The sequence below is a fragment of the Camarhynchus parvulus genome, chromosome 5, assembly GCF_901933205.1.
Source record: "Camarhynchus parvulus chromosome 5, STF_HiC, whole genome shotgun sequence".
In the NCBI taxonomy this organism is placed as follows: Eukaryota; Metazoa; Chordata; class Aves; order Passeriformes; family Thraupidae; genus Camarhynchus; species Camarhynchus parvulus.
The window spans coordinates 40,242,431-40,262,566 of NC_044575.1; the positions used below are offsets into that span (position 1 = coordinate 40,242,431).

Sequence of the window (20,136 nt, forward strand, 5' to 3'; positions counted from 1 at the left end):
CACAGGGTTTCTGTGACAAGTCCCTTATTTGTGACACTCGATTTTTCTCCCAGTTCAATTGCAGATGGCCTAAGTATGCAGGGTTTGTCATCTCAAAGGCATTCGTGTTCCAAGGGGCACTGCGGAGATACAATTTATGATGAAGGCTTATAATTTTTAAAGCTGCGTAAGTGGACGCTGTGCGTAGCAAACGAGATGCAGTTCCTGTCTAAAGGAGCTGAGTGGATGATTCAGAAACTTGCAATAGGTACTAGTTAAACAGCCCAGCTAGAGGAGCTGCAGAGCAGGTAAGAAAGGTATCTCAGACATCACTGGGAATGGGAGGTGGTCAGAATCCTGTAGAGTGTGGTCAGAAATGTTGCATGAGATCAGATCCTACTGTAGTTGAATTGGTGTATTATCCTTCTACACATTGCTGCTGTCCTGTGGAAGAGCCTGATGGATGAATTTACCTCCCTTATGCTCATCAAAAAAGCCAAGTCCTCACTTCAGCTGCTTCCATTTTTACTCCTTTTCTGGATTTGTGTGATATATTCTTCTTCCTTTCCCAGGCTGTTGCTTGACCTAACCCATCTGTTTCTGTTTCAGGTCCCCAGGATCTACTGGGAGCTCTCCACAAGCCGTGTCCTTCTCATGGAGTTTATGGAAGGGGGACAAGTGAATGACAGGGCCTATATGGAGAGGAATGGCATTAATGTCAATGAGGTAACTTCTCAGCCATCTTTGAATTGGGCATGCTGAGCAGTGCAAAAGTGATTTTGACCTTGATGCAAAATGGAGGCTGACAGGATGGGATGGGACAGAAGAATAAATAGACACAGATGTGAAGGGAGCAATCAATCTGAGAGATCTTGGTTCTTGTGCTCTTTGGAAAAGTACATAATTCCTTTTGAGAAACACTTTCCTGTAGGCTGCAGAGCTAGGAAAATCTTCAAGGAGACATAGTGAAAGATGACCATGCTCTTACATTAAAGACACTCATGGTTTGTTCCAAGATGGAAGTTCCTGTTACCCTAAAGGAACAACTTTGGTTTCTGATTATATTTATCTCATGAACTTTGTTATTAAGAGAGATTTGAAAAATTCTGTCTGTAGCAAAACATGATCAGCTCCATTCATCTGGACAAGTCCAAAGAGAGAGAGTTGTTTCTTTGAGTGAGTTTATCCTATACTTCTGCTATAGGCAGAGGTGAAATCTAGCCCACACACTCAGAAGAGTGAATATTCCTCAAGTCTTGGGAGTCAGAAGGGCTTGTTTGATCTATTAACAGAAGGGCTCTTGAGCAATATGTACATTTAGATTTTGAGGTGGGCTTTCTCATAGATCTCAGACAGCAGGTCCATTTTGAGACTGAGGTAGTTAGCATAGTGTAGCTCCCTGGGATTTTCGTTGAATTTTCTCAGACTGCTAGAGATAGCACAGTTGTAGAGAAACAGCTAATTTCAGTTTTTCTAACTTGCAGAGGCTTTTGCTTGTGATAGAAGCAAAGTAGGGTGAAAATTTTTGCTAATTTTTTTATTTATCCATGCCTTTGGGAAGGTTGTTTTGTGATGACTTGGCACAATACATCCATGCAGCAGTGAAATCACATACTTTCCTGAGTCTGAACTAGTCTCTAAATAATAGCTAAGAAGCAATTTTTAAAAAGTTGTCAACAGACTTCTGCTACTGCAAAGTATAAGCCTCAGAGTTCCAGCCATCCATCAGGTGGAGGATGTTACTCAGCTCAGTGGTAGGACTGAATTTTCTTTCTTCCTTTTCTCTCCCCATCGCCTGAAATTAATGATTGCCAACAAAGCAAGGTAGAAAGGGGGGAATACTGAGCCAGTCAGAATAATGTGATGGGAAAAGAGATCTGTTATTATGGCCACAGTAAGATGAAGTAGGGGCAGTGCACACCCCAGACTTATCCTGTGGCAAGGTGCAGCAGATGGGGACAAGGTTGCCTAGGTTAATTATTGGCTGCTGCTGTTGTTGCCCTGTGTAAAGGACTGCGTGGCATAGTGAGGAGATGGGCAAAAAGGCAGCAGACCCTTAAAGGAGCATGAGGAGGGGGTGGCAACCTAGGTTTCAAAACTGTGATCTGGCTTATAATATGACAGCAATCTTGGCTTTCAAGAGATGCATTAGGTCCCTATAAATCACCTGAATATATTTATTTTATCAGTCCCTCTATCATTTTACTCCATTTTGTTTTATGGTGTGGAGGAAGAGGAGTCTTCACTAAGCAGGATTTCTTTTTTGTGACAATGCAGCCTTGAAAAGCAAGCTGAGCCTCTCTCCTCTAAATGGAAAGGATCTCTGAGGTGAAAGCTCCCTTCAAACCAGGTTACTGACATTTACTTAATACCGTCTGTAGCAGGATTATCATTAAAGCTGCCCAAAAGCACATTAATCTCTCTGGATCCGTCCAAGTGCTGGATTGTAATGGCATTTAATCAGAGAAGGCTTTGATTTCTAAAGACAAGTGCAAACATTGAAATATCTGCCTGTGGAACAGTTACTTATTCATGTACAAGTGTACTTGTACACTGTAGTGTAGCTGAGGAGGAACATGCAACTGGGATATTGACAGTGAAAGAGAAGTCTGGAGAAGGGAGTTACCAAGAATGAGCTGGCAGGAATTTTAAGGGAAGACTAGAACGTGGCAGGGCTAAGAAGGGGGCATCTGGAAACTGGACTCTTCCTATTTTAAAACACAACATTTGCAGTCTTGGTTGGGAAGGTATATTTGGAAGAAGTAGGTAGAGCAGGGAAGAGAGAAAAATTAGACTGAGGGGCTCTCAAGGGGTTTGTAGCATACTGTATACAGGAGGAAAGGAAGGGCAGCAAGGCTACTTAGATCATGGATTTTTAAAGAAGATCCCAAATGGCACAAACATTCCTTTTTTTTGTATCCATTCTGATTATACCAGATTCATTTGTATTTGTATACAAATCTTAACATTATCTTTGGTCTGCCTCATGGGTTCTCCGTGTCCTTCTTTGTGAGTTCTCTACCTGACACTGCAGAGGCTGCTGTATCAGTGGGCTCTAGGACCTGTGGAACTTCCAGATGTGCTCATGGCATGTGCTGTACACCCTCAAACCAACCAGCCAGCTCAGGTAGCCAAGTGAAGAGTCCCCATGATCAGCCTGGTGTGGATTTGAGTCAGGGAAAGGAAACAAAGCCATGCACTTCAGCTTGCTAAGAGCCTGGTCATGAGCCATGGTTAATTCAGAAGTCAGAAAAGTGTTTTGTCCAGCTGAGAATTGAAATCAAACAGCTAAGGTACTTAAGATGAGCGGCTGTGTGCAATTATTGACGTCTGTTACTCCATCCTACTGTGTTGTTTTCCTTCTTTCTGTTACTAAATGGATTCTACGCTGAAACAGTATCTCTTAACTCGATAAAGAGCCCAGTACCTTCCTGCAGCTGACGGCTTTGGAACTTGAAATAGGATTTCAGTGTGGGATTTACCCTTCTGCCAAGAGTCAGGAGCTGTAGCTGTGTAGCTGCTAAAATTTAAGTGGGATTTCCCCAGGTGGGATCCTTTTGTCAGCAGTGGAAACCTCTCATGTCTGAAGTATTTGTGCTTCTAACACTCAAGAGTTAGATGAAGCAGAGCATAGAGAAGAACACTGTTTCTAGGGAAAATGGCTATTCCTGCTCTTTGCACTTACTGGTTAGTCTGGCGAGAGGTTTCTTTGCAGATTCTCTTACATTTCATCTTGTGTGAAGCTTAGTGAAATTCACAAGGTACTGATAAGCAGGAGTAGTGACCTCTGGTATTTTCAGCTTTTGAACTGTGCACAGACACCAGGTAAAAGAGTTAAATTACACACAGACCTGTTTCTTACTGAAAGTTGGTATTGAGCATTGATGTCAATCAATTGCTTAAGTCTGAACAAGATGCTTTACATTAAATCCAAGGAAATATAACTGCATTTAAAACCAAGGGAAATGATCCCCATGGTCATTTTGGGTCTGACAGAGATGCAAGAAACAATAAAAAAACAATGAGTCGTCTTCTTTAGCTGTGCCCTTTTGAGAATCTGTGCAAACTTGATGAGTTAGTCCCTCAGTTCCCTGGGTGGATGAATCAGAGTATTTCTCTCCACCTACATGCCATGGAAGATGGAGCATTGAGCATGAAAATAATTTCCTGAGTCCCCAGCAGAGAATATGGGGCATGCTGGGAGTGCGCTCCAGGAGTCCTAAAAACTATTCCTGTATCTTCAGGACATCAAGTGTGTTCAGACATCATCTTGCTGTGATGCTAGATCACTGGATAGTAATAGAACTGCCTAACAGAGCACTTTTGATCCTCACAAGTGGATCAAAGGGTATGAAATCAGATCTCTTGTGTGACCATCCTAATCTACTATGGATCAGAGCCATTTCAGAGCAGAGGCAGAGAAGGCTTCAAATTGTGGCTATTCTCCAGCCACATCCTTTGCTAATTTGACACCAGTTTAATTGGCCAGAATTGCCCTAGCAGGATTAAGCAAAACCTTAGACAATGTCTGTAATAACAACAATGAAAGCAAGCAAAAACCCAGTACAGTCTTCAATCCAATTAACCTTCGATTAAGGTTTCAAAATCAATGCTATTATTTTGGCCGGAGGAGGTAATATTGAGCCCTGAGAAATGAGCTGCACAACGACCTTTACTTTTAATGAGATCAATAGAAGTTAGTGTCGCCATCTCTTAAAATAATTGGCAAATATTACAGCCAAATTAAAGCCAGAGACTAGTATCTGCTCCTGATCTAAAGAGACAGTCACAGATGGAGGTGGGATGGGAAGGGATGATGCCCTATCAGGCAGTTTCATCTAGGACTTATCAGGGGCAGGCAGTGAGATCATCTCTACAGGACCATGACACAGTATTTTTTCTTTGCCTTTCTTCTTCATGTCAGTTAGAGGCATAGAGCCAGAATCACTCCAGCTTGCTCACAAGTACAGGAAAGCATCAGTGACTTTCCCCGGATAACCCAAGCTGGTTTGTTACATTGCATTATATCATGCTACTCGTGAGCATGATATATGTGCTTTTTACTGTAGGAATGCTCATAAACTCAAATTTGCATGCATTCTTTGTTTTCTGAGAGGTTTCTTGGTAATTTTTGTATATTGGTGTTTTTAAAGATGCTCACTTGTGATGAACTTTCTAGAGTTTTGTTACTGTCATGTTGCTCTGTCAGTGGGTGTGCTGATTTGTTGAGGGGAGAGTTGCATAGAGGGGCAAGCGTGACAGGTTGTCTAGGCTTTCAAAACTGATGGCTGCAACATATTGTGGCTGCATATATCACTGCTGGTACCTGCAATGCAGCTTGGGATCCTCTGAGTTAGGTGACAGAAATGCAGTAGGTGTACTTGTTAAAATATTTGGTACACTGGATATGACTCCATTAACAAGAAAAAGTGGGGATTAGTAGGGAAATTGCAAAGCAGGTAGGAAACTCATAGAAACAATGAGATTTGCTCTTCAAACAGATCTCACTAAACAAATTGGCGATGACCTCAACACAAACAGAACTGTATCAAGGAGATTGTTGATGACACCAAGCTGGAAGGTCTGACATTGTAGAGGAGGACCAGAGTAGCAATAGCACTTGTTGGCCTTGAGGACTGAAGTGGTAGAAAGGAATAAAAAGGAGCAATGTCAAATGGAAAGTCAGATTGAGTAGGTAAAAAGCATTTGGGTAATGTGTTTAGGCTGCTCTGAAGTCCAGCTCTTATACATATATCTGTCACTCCATTGCTTGATTATTGTCAGCAATCTGTTTATTCCTCAGCTCTATTTTTTTTTTAAATGAAAACATTGGGCTGAAAATGTGTGGTTTGCCAGACACCATGGTGTCATGGTCATGTCACATAATTTGGCAATGGCAGGTTGGTATTTGCATTGACTGGTAGAGGCCACAGGCTCGCGTGGTGACTGTAGTCATCATGTTCTGCTGCAGCGCAGACAGGCAAATTTAGCTTCTTTTAGGCAATAACACTCCTTCTGGCAATAGGCAGGGACATGCCTCTGGCCAGACCCAGAGCCTGATGTCATCCTGATATATCAAGCTAAGCTCTGCTTGCTGATCAGCATAGTTTTTTGTTCTTATGTGTTATGCCTAAATTATGCCATTCATGATGCACCCGCTTTTGCCTGGTTTTATTTCTTGTAGCACATACAGAGCTACAGGTGCTTCTGCTTCCTTGCTATTCAAACCTCCTAACTGGTAGACTGTTCCTCCTCTGCCATTCCTTAGCCAACTTTGGAAACTTCAGCTCTTTTAATCTTTATCCCAAGTAAATGCCTCCTGCATCCTGCTCATTTATGAGCTTTTTCTGAACTCCCTCTGTGTAGTCTGCATCTCTTGAGTTAATGAGGTGTCTGGAAGTGAATGCAGAATTCCAAGACTGATTATTATTTTTTTACAGTGTGCAGCAGAACAATGCTGGGGGACACTGATGGGGACACTGGTAATGATAAAGACCTTTTTTTGTTGGATGATAAGCAGGGAAAGGACTGATGACCTCTCTGTGTCATAACAAAAAGCCTGTGTTTTAACTGTGGTCTTTGCTTCTGTAAATCATTGCAACCTTTTTTCTAATTTGTGATGCACCTTCACCCTGAGGTCTTACATAGCCTAAATGTGTGCTGAATTCCTCCCTTCTCCTGAGCAGAGGTTTTCATAAGTCTGTTTTCTCATTTCACCTAGCCATGTTCTTCCAAAGTGAATTCTGTAGTTATTATTTATCCAGTGGCCATCTCAATAAGGATGGAATAAAGGCCTGAAGTGACAAGGCACAGTACTGAAGAATTAATGTATATAAAAGTTTCATGGTTTTTTTCCTAAACTTTCTCAAGAAATGTGGACACCCTTTGTCTGAATTATGATGATAGGTTGCTATTCACATACTACAGTTTCAGACCCTAGAGTGTAAAGCTTCCTATTTTCTTTAGAATTTGACAGTATTGTTGCTTTCTGTCTTAATTTATTTTGTATCGTATTTTAGAGGTATGGTAACAGACAAAATTATGTAAAAGTACTTCAGTGTGCACCAGAGCTCCATGGTAAATTTTTTCTGAAAGTGAAGACTGTTTATATGCTTGCATCATAAATCCCTGTAACATATCTTCTGTATGCTAATGAAATAGTACAGAATACATTCATATGTCTTAAAGAAGTCAAAGTTTAGTTGAAGATACTGGAGATAGTCAAGGTTGTATGTTGGGGGTTAGGTAAATATAAGAACAGCAGGGAAGAGCGAGAGAATGGGGATCTTGCAGTGAACATTGTCTTCTTCCCATGACCCAGCCTGTGAGTCTGAGCAGGGCTATGACCCCTCTCTTTCATGGGAGGATGCGAAGCTGAATCTCAAGCTGCTTTTCTGTTGCACTATGGGCTGCCAGAGGCTATGACCATAGATCTATTTAGTTGCTTTTCTGCTGATGGTGACTCGGGAGGGGGGACCATCTCTGCATATGGAACTTGCAGCCATATCATAAGATGCTGTTAATGAGGGTGGCATGGATAACCTGGTGAGAGGTGTTTTTGTAGGATCCTAGGATATTTGGGTTTGGAAGGGAACCTCAGGAAGTTTTCTATCAAATCTTCTAAGGCAGGGTCAGTTATGAGGTCAGACCAGCTTACTCAGAGTGTTAGCTAGTCAGGTCTGTAAAACCTCTAAGGATGGAGATTGCACCACCCCTTCAGCCATGACCAATCAATAGGTTTGCAGAACTGCCAGCCCTTGTCTGGACTTGTGTTCAGTGGGTATGAGGCATCATGTTGGGCCCTAGATTGTCCCCAAGTCCTCATCTTCTAAAATTCTGTGCTTTTCCATGCCCTTGGAAGACAAACAGCTGAGACAGTGAGGGCTGAGTGTGGCTAGCCCAGTGTGTGCACCAGTGTCAGGGTTGATGCTGTGATCGGTCATAATGTCTGAGTCCATTCCTTCTGGTGTATGGGTCCCTGGGAGGCTTTGTGAATGAGTTATGTGATGGGCTTAAAGCAGACTATTTGGCATGTCCTTGGACTGTCAGCAAGGGCTACTCAGCTCTTTTATGAGATCACAGCACCTGGTACATTGGTCCTGTCTAATTTTAGAGCTTGCCGATCAAGGAGACTTGTAAGGGTCACTTCATGGCTCTGGTGATCTCTGCTGGTGATTCAGAAGGGAAACATCACTCCCCTCAGTCAGTACTTAAAATAACACCTGCATGGCATTGGGGAAGCTGCAGTACAGGAGATCACAGGGCTCTGCTGTTTGTGTGGATGATTCATCATGGGGCGGGCCAGCATTCACGTGATTCAGCAGCAGTTCCAGGTCCCACCTGAGGGACAGAGGATGGTTTCACCTGATCCTACCACTGTCCCTGTTAGTGTGCTGCAGGAAGGCTTCTTGTTCTTTTTCCTTATTTGTAGTTACTTGGCCACTATTCATAGTGAATGCGCCTCTCAGAGGTGGCCATGTTTCAGAGTAAAGCAAGCCCTTTCTTGTCTGTCTGGTTTTCTGCAGGATGAGCTGTCATTGCTATCCCTGCTACCTCTTCTACCACCTCTGCTTATGGAGACAGCTGCCAGTTTGCTGCTTACAGAGTGTGTCTGGAGATATGCTTGGAATAATTTATAACAACTGTTTTTTAATTGCTCATTCAGCACTCTGCTGTGGAGCACTGTGCCTCTTGGGATGGTAGGAAGGGCTGATGATGGGATGGCAGGGCAAGGCTGCTGTGTTAGTGCATGGTAGGGGACTGATCTCATGCCCTGGGGATGTTTGCTTCCTCCTAGGAGGTTTTTAACTTTAATAACATCTCTTGGTGATAAGGAGCAGTAGTACGGAGGGACACAGCAGTGACAGGATGTTTTAAACAGCTTTTCTCTGCTTCTTCGTCTTCACAGACATTGCAAATCACATTAGCATGGGTCTGAGGAAAGGAGGAGGAAAAGTGGGGGACAGTGTGATGGAGGGAGGGGAGAGGGAGCCCATGTTCATTCTGGTGGGCAGACTGACTAGCTGAGTCTCCCCTCACCCCTTCTCCACTGTGTCCTGCTGCCACCCAAGGATGGAAACACCTGATCTTCCTCCAAGCAGTCTCACCCACCCAGCAGCAATTTCCCTGCCTTCCCTGTGAGTGCATGTCTGCCACTATCTGCTGTCCCACTTTCCTCCTCATTACCAGAAACCCCTTTCGTACCCACAGGTACTATCTCTTTTTTTTAATGCTAGACAAGTGTCTTTAAATAATCCGTGATCCCACAAACACCTTCATGGTGCTCCCTGCATGGATCCTTCCCTGAATGCCCTGGACACCCTGCTACCTGTAGATGCCTGCAGCCACCCTGTGCCTCCATCAGTGTCAGGAGCTGCAGGAGCTTGTGTGGGGATATGAGCATGTACAGACCCTTGCTTCCTGGGGTGTCACACAGAGGCTGCTTGTCACCCTGGTTTTTTAAGATTTTCTAGGCCTTCTGATATTGACATTCTTGTGGTGAACTTTCTCAGACACTTTCTGTAAATAACTGATTGTTTGTCTTCTTTTATGGAGGAGGAGAAAGTTGATGGACTGTTGGTTTGACCAGTGTCATTGGAGAGATGTCACTGTCACCCTCCAATCCACTGTCACTTTTGGAAAACTATAAATGTTGGAGTCAGAAAATAAACTTCCTCTTTCTTCCTTCACCTTGAGAACGGTGGTGTGCTTATGTTCTTTCGTGTCCAATAGTGACAGCTGCCTCCCCTCCCCGGCAGGCACCCTACTGTGGGTGGCAGTGTGTGACCATGTCTTGTCTCCTCACAGATCTCTCGCAACTTGGGGAAGCTCTACAGCGAAATGATCTTTGTGAATGGCTTTGTGCACTGTGACCCACACCCAGGCAATGTGCTAGTGAAGAAGTGCCCAGCCTCTGGCAAAGCTCACATTATCCTCCTGGATCATGGGCTCTACCAGGTATGTGGGTATGAGGGGCTTTCAGGGCCTTGTGAAGCTGCCTTTGGGCATCAGGCTGCAGCCTTGCCCCTCTAAGCACATAAGTTTTTCCTAATACTTCCATAACCCTCTAATGGTATTTTATGACTTTGAAGTAGAGGATAGGGCACAGGTAAGGGATGGAAGACTTTTCCCCCTGTTTCCTGTCCTCTATGGGCTTCTGGGGATCATGTCTCTATTCCCAGGTGCTGAGCGAGTCATTCCGCATGGACTACTGCCGCCTTTGGCAGGCCCTCATCAAGGCTGATATGAAGAGGGTGCAGAAATACAGCCGGCGGCTTGGGGCAGGGGATTTGTATCCTCTCTTTGCCTGCATGCTGACTGCCAGATCTTGGGAGTCTGTCAACAGGGGCATTGACCAGTCACCAGTCTCTGCCAGCGAGGTAGGTCTTGAGTGTGCTTCCCTAACGTGTGCCCTTGCTTCTCCTCAGTACCTTTCTATGTTGAAATCACTAGCACCACTGATAGTACAGCAGTGCAGGGCAACCCCTGGCAGCTCTGTAGCAATTTCTGCAGTGATAGCTGATCTAGAAAAGAGCCAGAACTCCTTCTGGAGTATGCAATATGTTTTATAGTGGCTGAATTTAATTTCCCAGATTCACTTGTCATGGGCTGCTTAAATTTTGTATAATATTTTAATACCTAAGTATTCACCATTTCTGGCTGGGGAAATATTAGTGGATTGTCCTTTCCTTAAAAAAAAGTTGAATGCATCTGTGCAGGAAACCATCAAGGAGGCTAGGATAAGGTACAGGAGACATAAAGGTTTAGTGGGACAGACGGATAATGCATTGTCACTATTCATGTAAATTACTATCAGCACTGATATAAACTTCTAAAAAACCCTGGAAATTACCTCCCAATCAAAAACCCTATTAACTTGGAGTCAAGGTTGCTTAACTGCAGATCCTGTCAACTCAATCACTACAAATCTGGGAAATTGCCACTTATATTTTTCACCCTTTCACACCCACATGTGCTGGGATCCTTCTCACGCTTCCTTGCACACCTGATAAACACAATACCCCACCTTAAAAATAGTAGCAGCCCTGCCAGTGTGCTCTTTCTAGAGAAGAACATGAAGTGATGTTGATCAGCCAATGGACAAGTGTCTGTAAGTAGAAGTGTGTTGTATCCTATGGTTTGCTTTTATCTGCACACATCTGTAGTAGAGTGGATGAAATTAATTTAAGTAGCGTTATAATATTGTCCTATGAAATTCTCTTCCAAAAGTTCCTTCATTTTGATGGATGTGTCAGAATTTGCTGTACTGACTTGCCATTATCCATAGCAATGAGTTGGTCAGATACCTTGGGTAATGGACCCCCTCCCAATTACCTGAGTTAATTTTCTGCATGTCAGAAATAATATAATGACTATCTAACAGATCTGTGCTTGATCTGGTGAGTTCTGGAGCTGGTAGCTCCAGAAGAAAATTCAGAGGTGCCAAAGCAAATTGGTACAGCATTGACTCCTGTACTACAAGGCCAGTGTTGAATCTGAGTTAGTGAGCAATGTTTATTCCCCAACTTGCTTGTGAAGGTTACACCAGAGGTGTAGCTGCAGCTACAGGGTACCCTGTGTGTGCTAATGAACTTTGTCATTGAGTTGATTTGCATGTATGGAAACAGCTCTGTTGTCTTTGCCTACATGACACAATTAATGCTGAAACTAGATAATCCTGCAACAGATAATGGGGAGCTGAGCAGATTTGCTGTGGCATTAGGAAATGAGCTGCTGCTTGCCCTTACTTTAGAGGTGAATTTGAAAGATTTTATCAGCAGCAAGAGCTGAGCACTGTGTAGGCAGGTACCATCAGTGCAGAGCTCCAGAGAGTGTGCCTGAGGATGTATCAACATGACAATAGCCTGTGAGACAAGGAAACAACCTTCCTGAAACAAAATCTTATCTGTAGTGCTGTACTCAGTCTGGGACACTGCATCTCAAGAAAGGTTTGATGAAGCTGGGGCAAGTCCAGTAGGAATCTACAAGGACTAGTAGTGGCCAAGCAGATGCAACCCATGAGGTAAGTCTGAGCAAGTTAGGTCAGAAAAATAATCTGGAAAAGGCAGGTCAGGAAGAGTTGTAGAAGTGATTTTCTAGTGTCTTAAAGAGTGCTGCAAGCAGGACAAGCAGTCATGGGTTTAAATTCAGCTAAACATGAGAAAAGCCAGATCTAGTGGCAAAGCAGTGAAATGCCAGCGTAGATGGTCTGGGGAGGTTTTGATTCATGTTACTGGAGAGTTTAGGTGCAGGCTGGGCAAATGTAAGAGGATTGCCATAGGTATAGTTGTTCCTGCCTTAAGCCAGGGCCAAGCAGCTGATTGCTCAGGATGGCTGCTGCCTCTCTCATCTGATTTAATGATGTCTTTTGCTGCATCCTGCAGCAGCCTCAGCAGCTGCAGCCAAGGGGCTTTTCTCAGGTCCTGTGGCTTAGCTTATTTCTTCCTCTGCACACAAGCTTTGCCCTTGACAGAAAGTGACAGTTCTGATGGCTGATCATGTGGTTGTTTTGTGATGTGGACAAGCAGCTGGAGCTAAAAATAAAAGGAAAAGAAATAGAAAAGAAAACCTATGTCTGGAAAATAATGTAAGCTCTGCAATGATGCTGGCTGGGGAAAGGCATAAGAGATAATCAGGGAGGAATTTTCTTCCAACAAATAATGGAACAAAACATTTAGGAGAGCTAAACATCTTCTTGCTGAAGCCTTGTGTATCTGGTTAGTGATGGAGGCAGGAGGACACAAAGATTGGTTTGTCAGCAGCAACCATGGTGGTGTGTGAGCCGTGTACATCTCTGACCATCATGACCTGCACGCTCAGTTTGTGCAGGTCTGTTCCTTTATAATAAGTTTGAAGTTCACAAAGTGTGAGATCCCATGTCATGCACTGTAGGCCATCCCTCATTCCAGAGGAGAGAAGGCTTCAGAGCTGTCATTTCCTACAAAGGAGCCTCCTTCCTGTATGAAGTTATTTACTGTTGCCCTGCATATGTCCCCCTGGATTTTGTAGATTTCAGATGTTCCAGAGACTTGTCTTTGGATTTCATGTCATGATTCATGTCATGGCCTCTGTAGGAAGAGGTGGGGACAAGGTATGCTTATAGGATCAGCTCCCAGCTACAGTGTGCTACATTAACTGGGATGGTGAGGGAACTCTCAGATCTAAAAACATGAAGAAGAGGCGTGGCTGACTATCTTGCCTGCTCTGGTGGCTTGTATTTGGAGAGGAGCTCATCTTAAATGGCTCAGGCTGTAGTCCCTAAGTTATCACTGGGTTGTTTCAGTAGGGGTCCTCAATGGGTCCTCATCTCACTGAGGGGCAGATGGGATATGGCAACAGTGATCTGTGCTATGAGTGCTGTGCCCAGTGTCTGCAGGAAAGCAGGACAGAGCTCTGTAGCTTCTGGCCTACTGTCATGATCTGTTAAAACACTGTTCTCTTCCTGCAAATCTCAGCTGTGTCTGGACCTGAATTTCCCATGTACTCTCACCTTCTCTCTCCTTTCTCCCTGACATGACCTGGCTGGCCACAGGACATGGAGATCCGGTCCAATGCTGCTGCTTACTTGCCCCAGATCACCCAGCTCCTCAACAACGTTCCCCGCCAGATGCTGCTTCTGCTGAAGACCAACGACTTGTTAAGGGGGATTGAGTCAGCCCTGCACACACGGGCCAGTGCCAGCTCCTTCCTCAACATGTCTCGCTGCTGCATCAGAGCTGTTTCCACGTGAGTCTCTGAGCCAGACATCAGAGGCCAGACAGGGAGCAGCAGGAGCTGCAGGACAGACCCTGAGATGGTGGTTGGATTCAATCAGAAGTTCACAGGATAAGGCAGAATCCTGGTAATGGGGCAGCTCTAAGAACAAACCAGAAAGTCAGTCTGTAGATTATGTCTGGTGGTTGTCAATCAGGTCCATGGTGACAAGACAGGACTGAGGTCAAGCAAAGAGGTCAATATGTGAGTTGAGGTCCAGGTCATGGGGCTTCACAACAGGGCATGAGCTGAAGACCATTATTCTTCCAGTGTAGCTCAGGCAGGAACTGAAAGTGCAGGTCTGAGATTAACTGAAGTTCCTGGGCCTATGAGCAGAGGGTTGGGGATGGTTCCAGGCTAGTCAGGGCCATTAAGGCTTATTAGGGCCCCACTCAGGGGGCCTGACAAGGCTCTGACTCAACCTCTTGACCCTTTATTGTTAGCTGTGGATCTCTTCCTCTCATTGTGGTCCTAGCCCTGCTCAATTACACATCTCAGCCTCTGTCTGTGCTGTTCTTACACCCACCACCCTCTTCAGAGGACAAACCTGTCACCCTGGGGCTGGAGACGGGAGTAGAGTTGGAGGCCTTAGGTTAAGGGTTTAGGATTTTTCCCCTCAGAGGAGGGGAAGGGGCTTCTTGCCCATTACAGGCATTGCCACTAGGCAGTATTTGTGAGTAGCATAGATCTTAAAGTTCACTGCAGCCTGATTGAGGGGATTGGGCTGACTGAAGATCAGGCTGATGTTTAAAAGCCAGGAACAGGAGTTGTGCAAGTGATTTCCTTCTGTGAGTCTTATGAATCAGTGCACTTCTGCCTCAGATTCTTCCTCCTTGTAGATGAAATAACAGTTTTTCCTTGGGCTGATGAGGGACCTATGAATCCCATTTAGCCCCTGCTAAAGAAAGGCAGAGAAATACTTTTCCTGGAGTTAGTGTGTCAGGATTGCTGGAATCTTAAAAGTGTGCTACCAGGAAAAGCAATAGGGGTGTGCACCTGTGTCTGTGAGCTGAAGTGAAGGTGGGCAGAGAAGCAGAGGAATGCCATGACCCAGGATCACCACACACAGTGGGAAGAGAACTGAGTTCTCAAGGGAGCAGGCTGTCTGTTCTGCCAGATTCATTCTAAGAAAGGTGGTCCCCAGCTCCTCAGAAGTACTGCTTAGAGAAAATCCCTGCTTCCTGGGGATTCTCCAGATGGGGGATATTGCCACCCCTGGGGAAGGTCAGTTGTGCAGAAGATGTAGGACAGGCCTTCTTCCTCCTGGGCTGTTTCTGGCTGGATCTAACGCAGCTGTTTCTCTCATTCTAGGTACCAGCGGAGCAAGAGTCACTCGCTTTACAGGAGGGCCCAGATCTCACTCACAGAAGCCCTAAGCCTGTGGCAGATCAACTTATATGAACTCTTTCTGTGGCTGAAGGGGTCCCAGCTGGGGAACTGGGTCATTGCTCTCCTGAGACGGATGCAACATTTCACATACTGACATGAACTGGTGGGAGTGGCCTGGGTGCTCCCTCCCTCCCTTCTGCTCTCCATGGCACATTTGTCTTTCTGACTATTTCTGTCTATTTTTGGGTCTTACTCCACATTACACACTGCACTGTCCTTTTCTTTTACAGCATTAGCTTCCTCTGTGGCACAGAGAGGTTGAGTTGGTACCAGAGCCCTATTGTTTTGTGGTTTAGGAAAAGTAGGTGCGTGATAGCTTGTGCCAGGCAAGACAGGTAAGGATACCTTCTTTCCTCATTTGTGCAAGTTAAGTTCCACTCAGATTCTAGTGGGGTTGTGCTGGAAGCAAATGCCTCTTCTACTCTTTCTTAAACAATCTTAAAGATTTTAAGAGAATCCCAGCCTAATCTAGAATGCCCCAAAACATTTCTCAGACCCTCAGAGGTGGTAAGTCCCTTTAAAACGCAGTAGGGTTTATATTAGTTTGTGCAATCTTCTTAGTCTGATTTCTGTTTAGGTGTGCAGAAGGTTTCTCAGAGGAGTGAGACCTTGTGGAAAACTGTCACTAGGGTTTTCTCTTCCAGCACCAGGGAAAGAGGACTCAAATGGTGAGAGTGGTGGACTAGGAGTCCAAGTTTCTAAGGTTCATCTCCAGTCCTGTCAGCAAGTGCCTCTGTTTTTGGACTTCTCCTGGCCTGTTTCTTTGCAGGTAAAATGGGACAAGGGGACAGTGATCCTGCCCCTCTTCTGAAATTCCAGGAAGGCAGTAGGAATGACAGCTCAGGGCTCTGAAACTGCTGATAATGTATGTGTACTGTACAATACGTCCACACAACAAAATAAATGTGTTGTATTGAAGACCTTTGAGGGAGGGATGCTTGGCTGTGCACTAGAGTTATGTTTGGGTCTCTAACCTAAGTCCTGTTTCCATTTCTCCACAAGGGAGTGATGCCAGGCAGTGCCGGCAGCTTCTTGTAAGCAAAATGTCCACTTGATCTTTTCTTTGTCCAAGAGGTTTGTACCACATCTGAGTCCTCTGGCACTGCATCACATGTGTGTTGGGATGGAATGGAGGAGCAGGCATCTTTCTGCTGGGAGAACACCTCACACCCTTCTTCCCAGATCCACGCTGAGCCTGCCTGCTCCCTGCCTGTGGAAGTGCACTGCAGCACATCTGTGAGATGTCACCATCCCCATGCCACAGTGAGCATTTCACCTTGTCACTGCCTGTGATGTTTTACTGCTCTGGCCCAGACAAAAACCTGCTATTTGCTTGATGGTGCAAGTGACAGGTCTGATGGCTTTGATTCTGCAATTGTGGCACAGCTACAGAAAGCCTCACCTAGAGGTCTACTTTATGTGAGATGTATCTGAGATACTGGAATACAGCTCTGCTGTTTGTAAGAATTCCTTTAGCCAGGAAGGGTGGATGGAGGTGGCTGCTTACATCATCTCAGCTTTTCTCATAAACTATCTTTGTGAAAGGGGGCATGAAGGACAGGATGGGAATGTCCATGTACTGTCAGAAAGCTTGCTAAGCTGAGGGTAACTCAGGCACCAAACTGTGCCTGAGAGCAAGCCACAAGAAGGCCATTCACTCTCCTAGTTTCCATACAATTTTCCAACTTGCACAGGTGTGAGACCCCACCTTGAAGTGAGTTTATTTACTTGGGAAGGGAAGCAGGGGACAGAGTGCAGCTAAATGTGTGTGTGTGTGAGTCCCTGGCAAATCAATCATCTTGCTGGCTGTGCAGGAAAGGGAAGGAATGTAATCCAGAAAAGGTACCTGGCTGCTGATGGGCTTGGGCATATGGGTTAGGGACTGCAGATGTGCAGACAGTGGCTGTGTATGTGCACCAGCATGTAGGCAGAACTGGCTGGCTCAGGACTGCCAAGAAGTGGTGTGTAATTGGCAGGGTTCTGGACAAGGTATTGCTGAATGTGGATTTTAGGTCTCTTTGGGTAGTCAGTCCTGATCCTGGCACTGGCTCTCTGAGCCCTTCCTGCTTTGGAGGCAGCAGCAGGAGTGATGTGCTCTCTGATCTTTGCTAAGAGCAAAAGAGAAATCCAGTGTGACTGAATGTCCTTGCAAAGCTCGTCTCCAACCCCTGCAGTGACTGGTCAGAGATTCCCTTGACTTCTGGGTCATATGATGGCATCAGGGAATGGAGTGGTGGTAATTGCAGGATGAGACTCCTGAATTGACAAAGAGTCACTGGGGCCCTGGAATACTGGTGCTGCAGCCTGTACATGACTAATCTTTGCTCATGTGAGCAGTCTGGCTGAATCAGTGCCTTGCTCAGGCACTCACAGATGGTAGGCTGGCCAGCATGGGTGGACCTGACTTGTTCTTATCACAAGTAGAGCTCCTCTCAGAAAGCTGGCCTGGTGTGCCTTGTTGAAGTCCCAGAGACCCTCTAGTAATGGTCACCAATTGCACATCCTCACCTTGTAGCTGCCTCTGCAAATGCCTTTGCCTGTTCATGGCTGGATATATTGACCAGAGCACTGTTTGGGTTTCTCATCTATGAGGGAAAGCTCACCCCACATTTAGACCCTCATTTCTAGAGGATCCCATGTTGTGGAGAGGCTCCCTGTAGCTGTCATTTACATTGGCTGTCAAGCTCACAGCTGCCCTCAGCCACGCATGTTCTTTAACTCCTTCAAAATCCCACCATACGACTCCTAGTTCTGCTACCTGGGGAGGGTCCTGACTCTAAAAGTGGTAGGGAACCAGCAGCCCCTCATACTGGTTTCTGGCAGTGTGCAGCAGGCAGAGAATAGGGAATATTTGGCAGAGCTTTGTCTGTTGTAATTAGTCTCTGCTGGGAAGCTCTGTGTTGGAATGTTAGCAGAGGGACTCCTCCATCAGTTGTGCTTAGCTCTCACCCTTCCCACAGTCAATCAGTGAAGGTTTGTCTTAAGAAAGAACAAGCAAACACATGGTGTTTGACCCTGTAACATTCCTGCCTTGGCTTTTTGCTGAAAGCTCTCAGGGGTGAATACGTTAACAGTATTTTGAAAAGACACTTTCTCATCCCAATGTGCAGTTCTCAGACATGGGTAACCTGGACCAGGTCTGTGCACGTGGCCTCTCCTTCCAACCTGCATTTAATAGTGTTTTCACCATCAGCAATCACAGCTTCTGCTGCTTTGCTTACAGGCAGCACATGGGCTGCTGTCTGCACAGCTTCAGCTGTGAGTGAACTGAAGTTTGGTGCAGACCCTAAATGTTGGCCTTGCAGCCCACCAACTCTTCCTCAGGACTAACATGGAGGTTAGAGCTGTGACCAGAGGTGCAAAACTGATGGGCATCTTTCAGCTCCTGTAATATGAAGTACTTTGTTATAGCCTTATGGCATCACCAGTCCTAATGCTCTTGGTGCTCTCAGATGTGTTGGGAAACCAGTGGACATTTCATCTGGCATTTATATGTGCCATCATTACATCTGCTGGAGGTGGAAAAGGGTCAGTCAGGGAAAATAAAGTTGCTGTGCAAAACTTCCAAGAATCTCGGGTATGAAGTGAACATGCTTTTGAACATGTAACTGAAGGAAAGCCAGAGAGAGCATTAGTCCAGGCTGAGCAGCATAGCCTTTGCCTACCCCCTCTAGTGAATGCTAATGATGACAGGTGGGTGGCATTTAGATTTGCAGATCAAGGCTGCATGGTGCTGTCTGCCATCTTGCAGGGGTGTAGAGGCCTCATGCAGTTGCAGTGTAGAAGCTTCAGAATGAATCACATGCTGCTTCCCACAGAATATGTCTTATGAACTGTGACTTGAGTGCAGCTTGGCCAATGTCAAAGTCATTCCCTTCACAGTGACTCCCCCTTCCAGTGCATCACTTGGCAGGGCTCTTCCCCCACCTCCACTGTGCATCCCTGCATCCTGCTCTGCTATTCCATCTGCCCCTGTACCTCTGCATTTAGAGGGGTATGGGCAGCCTGCTGGGTCCTGGGCCATGCAAGAAGATGTCACACACAGTGGGCTGGGTCACAATACCCAGCATTCAGATGGGAGCACAGAGAGGGATGGAACAAGGAAAGGAGAGGGAAGGGAAAGGGAAGGGCTGGCTCTCAATCAGCCCTGCTGAGGTGCCTGCAGGATGTGGGTCATCTTTCTTCCTACACCATCTGCTTAGGTGCTGGCCAGGACTGTAAAAGACCTGGACAGTAAGAGACTGTCATTTAATTAATTAATTATCTGCCTGAGAAAAATTAACCCTTTTCAAGAATCATACAGGTGACAGTGGCATACCTCACATGTTACTCTGTGAGGTACCACTAGGACCAGGAAAACCTACTAGTAGACTAGCAGCCCTGCAGGAAGGGGTTACAGGGGACCCCACGTAAACGTGAACTTACAGTGGAAATCATGTCCAGGGCTACTTGTTCTCCTCTTCTGCTTGATGCTACTGACTCCACACCTGAAACTATGTCCTCTTTCAGTTCTCTGGGTTGAAGACAGATGTTGGAGAACTGTATTTGGTCTGGTGGAGGGCACATGACATGGTCAGCACTTATTCCTATGGTCTGTAAGGGAGATGGACTTGTTTAGTCCTGGAAGGAAGAAGTAAAGAGATGAGCTGATCATGGCTGGAGGCTCTGAAAGGGGATTAGAGACAATCTCCTTCTGGCAGTACCGTCGAGTAAACAAGGGCTGTTGGCCACAAGTCAGAGTTTGCAAAGTTAAGAATGAACTTCACCAGGAGGGTGGTGCAAAGCCGGGACACGTCACCCAGAAAGGGTCTCCATCCTGGCTGGCCAACAGAGTGGCTCAGCTGGTCTGCTGACTGGAGTCTTCCTCAGGGCAGGAGAGGAGTCAGATGCCCAGTGGGCCCTCCCAGCCAGCCTGTTGGTGAAGCCATACAGCCATGGCATGGAGCAGGCAGGGAGCTGGCTCACATGGCCATTGAGTCAGTGCTATGGGATGAGGTTGGATCTGGGTTTCATCTT

The 20,136-nt window shown here is 45.6% G+C and overlaps 1 protein-coding gene across 2 annotated transcripts in view; it reads left to right on the top strand.

The window, feature by feature from the left end:
- Nucleotides 1-16,041, top strand: part of ADCK1 (aarF domain containing kinase 1) — a 72,713-nt gene extending 56,672 nt beyond the window's left edge. For both annotated transcript variants that reach the window (XM_030948737.1, XM_030948738.1), the window contains exons 7-11: nucleotides 589-705; nucleotides 9,787-9,936; nucleotides 10,161-10,358; nucleotides 13,511-13,704; nucleotides 15,043-16,041. In XM_030948737.1, coding sequence (XP_030804597.1) covers nucleotides 589-705; nucleotides 9,787-9,936; nucleotides 10,161-10,358; nucleotides 13,511-13,704; nucleotides 15,043-15,214 — 831 coding nt within the window. In that variant the 3' untranslated portion in view covers nucleotides 15,215-16,041. The remainder of the gene's footprint in view (nucleotides 1-588; nucleotides 706-9,786; nucleotides 9,937-10,160; nucleotides 10,359-13,510; nucleotides 13,705-15,042) is intronic.
- Nucleotides 16,042-20,136: the final 4,095 nt, after the last annotated feature.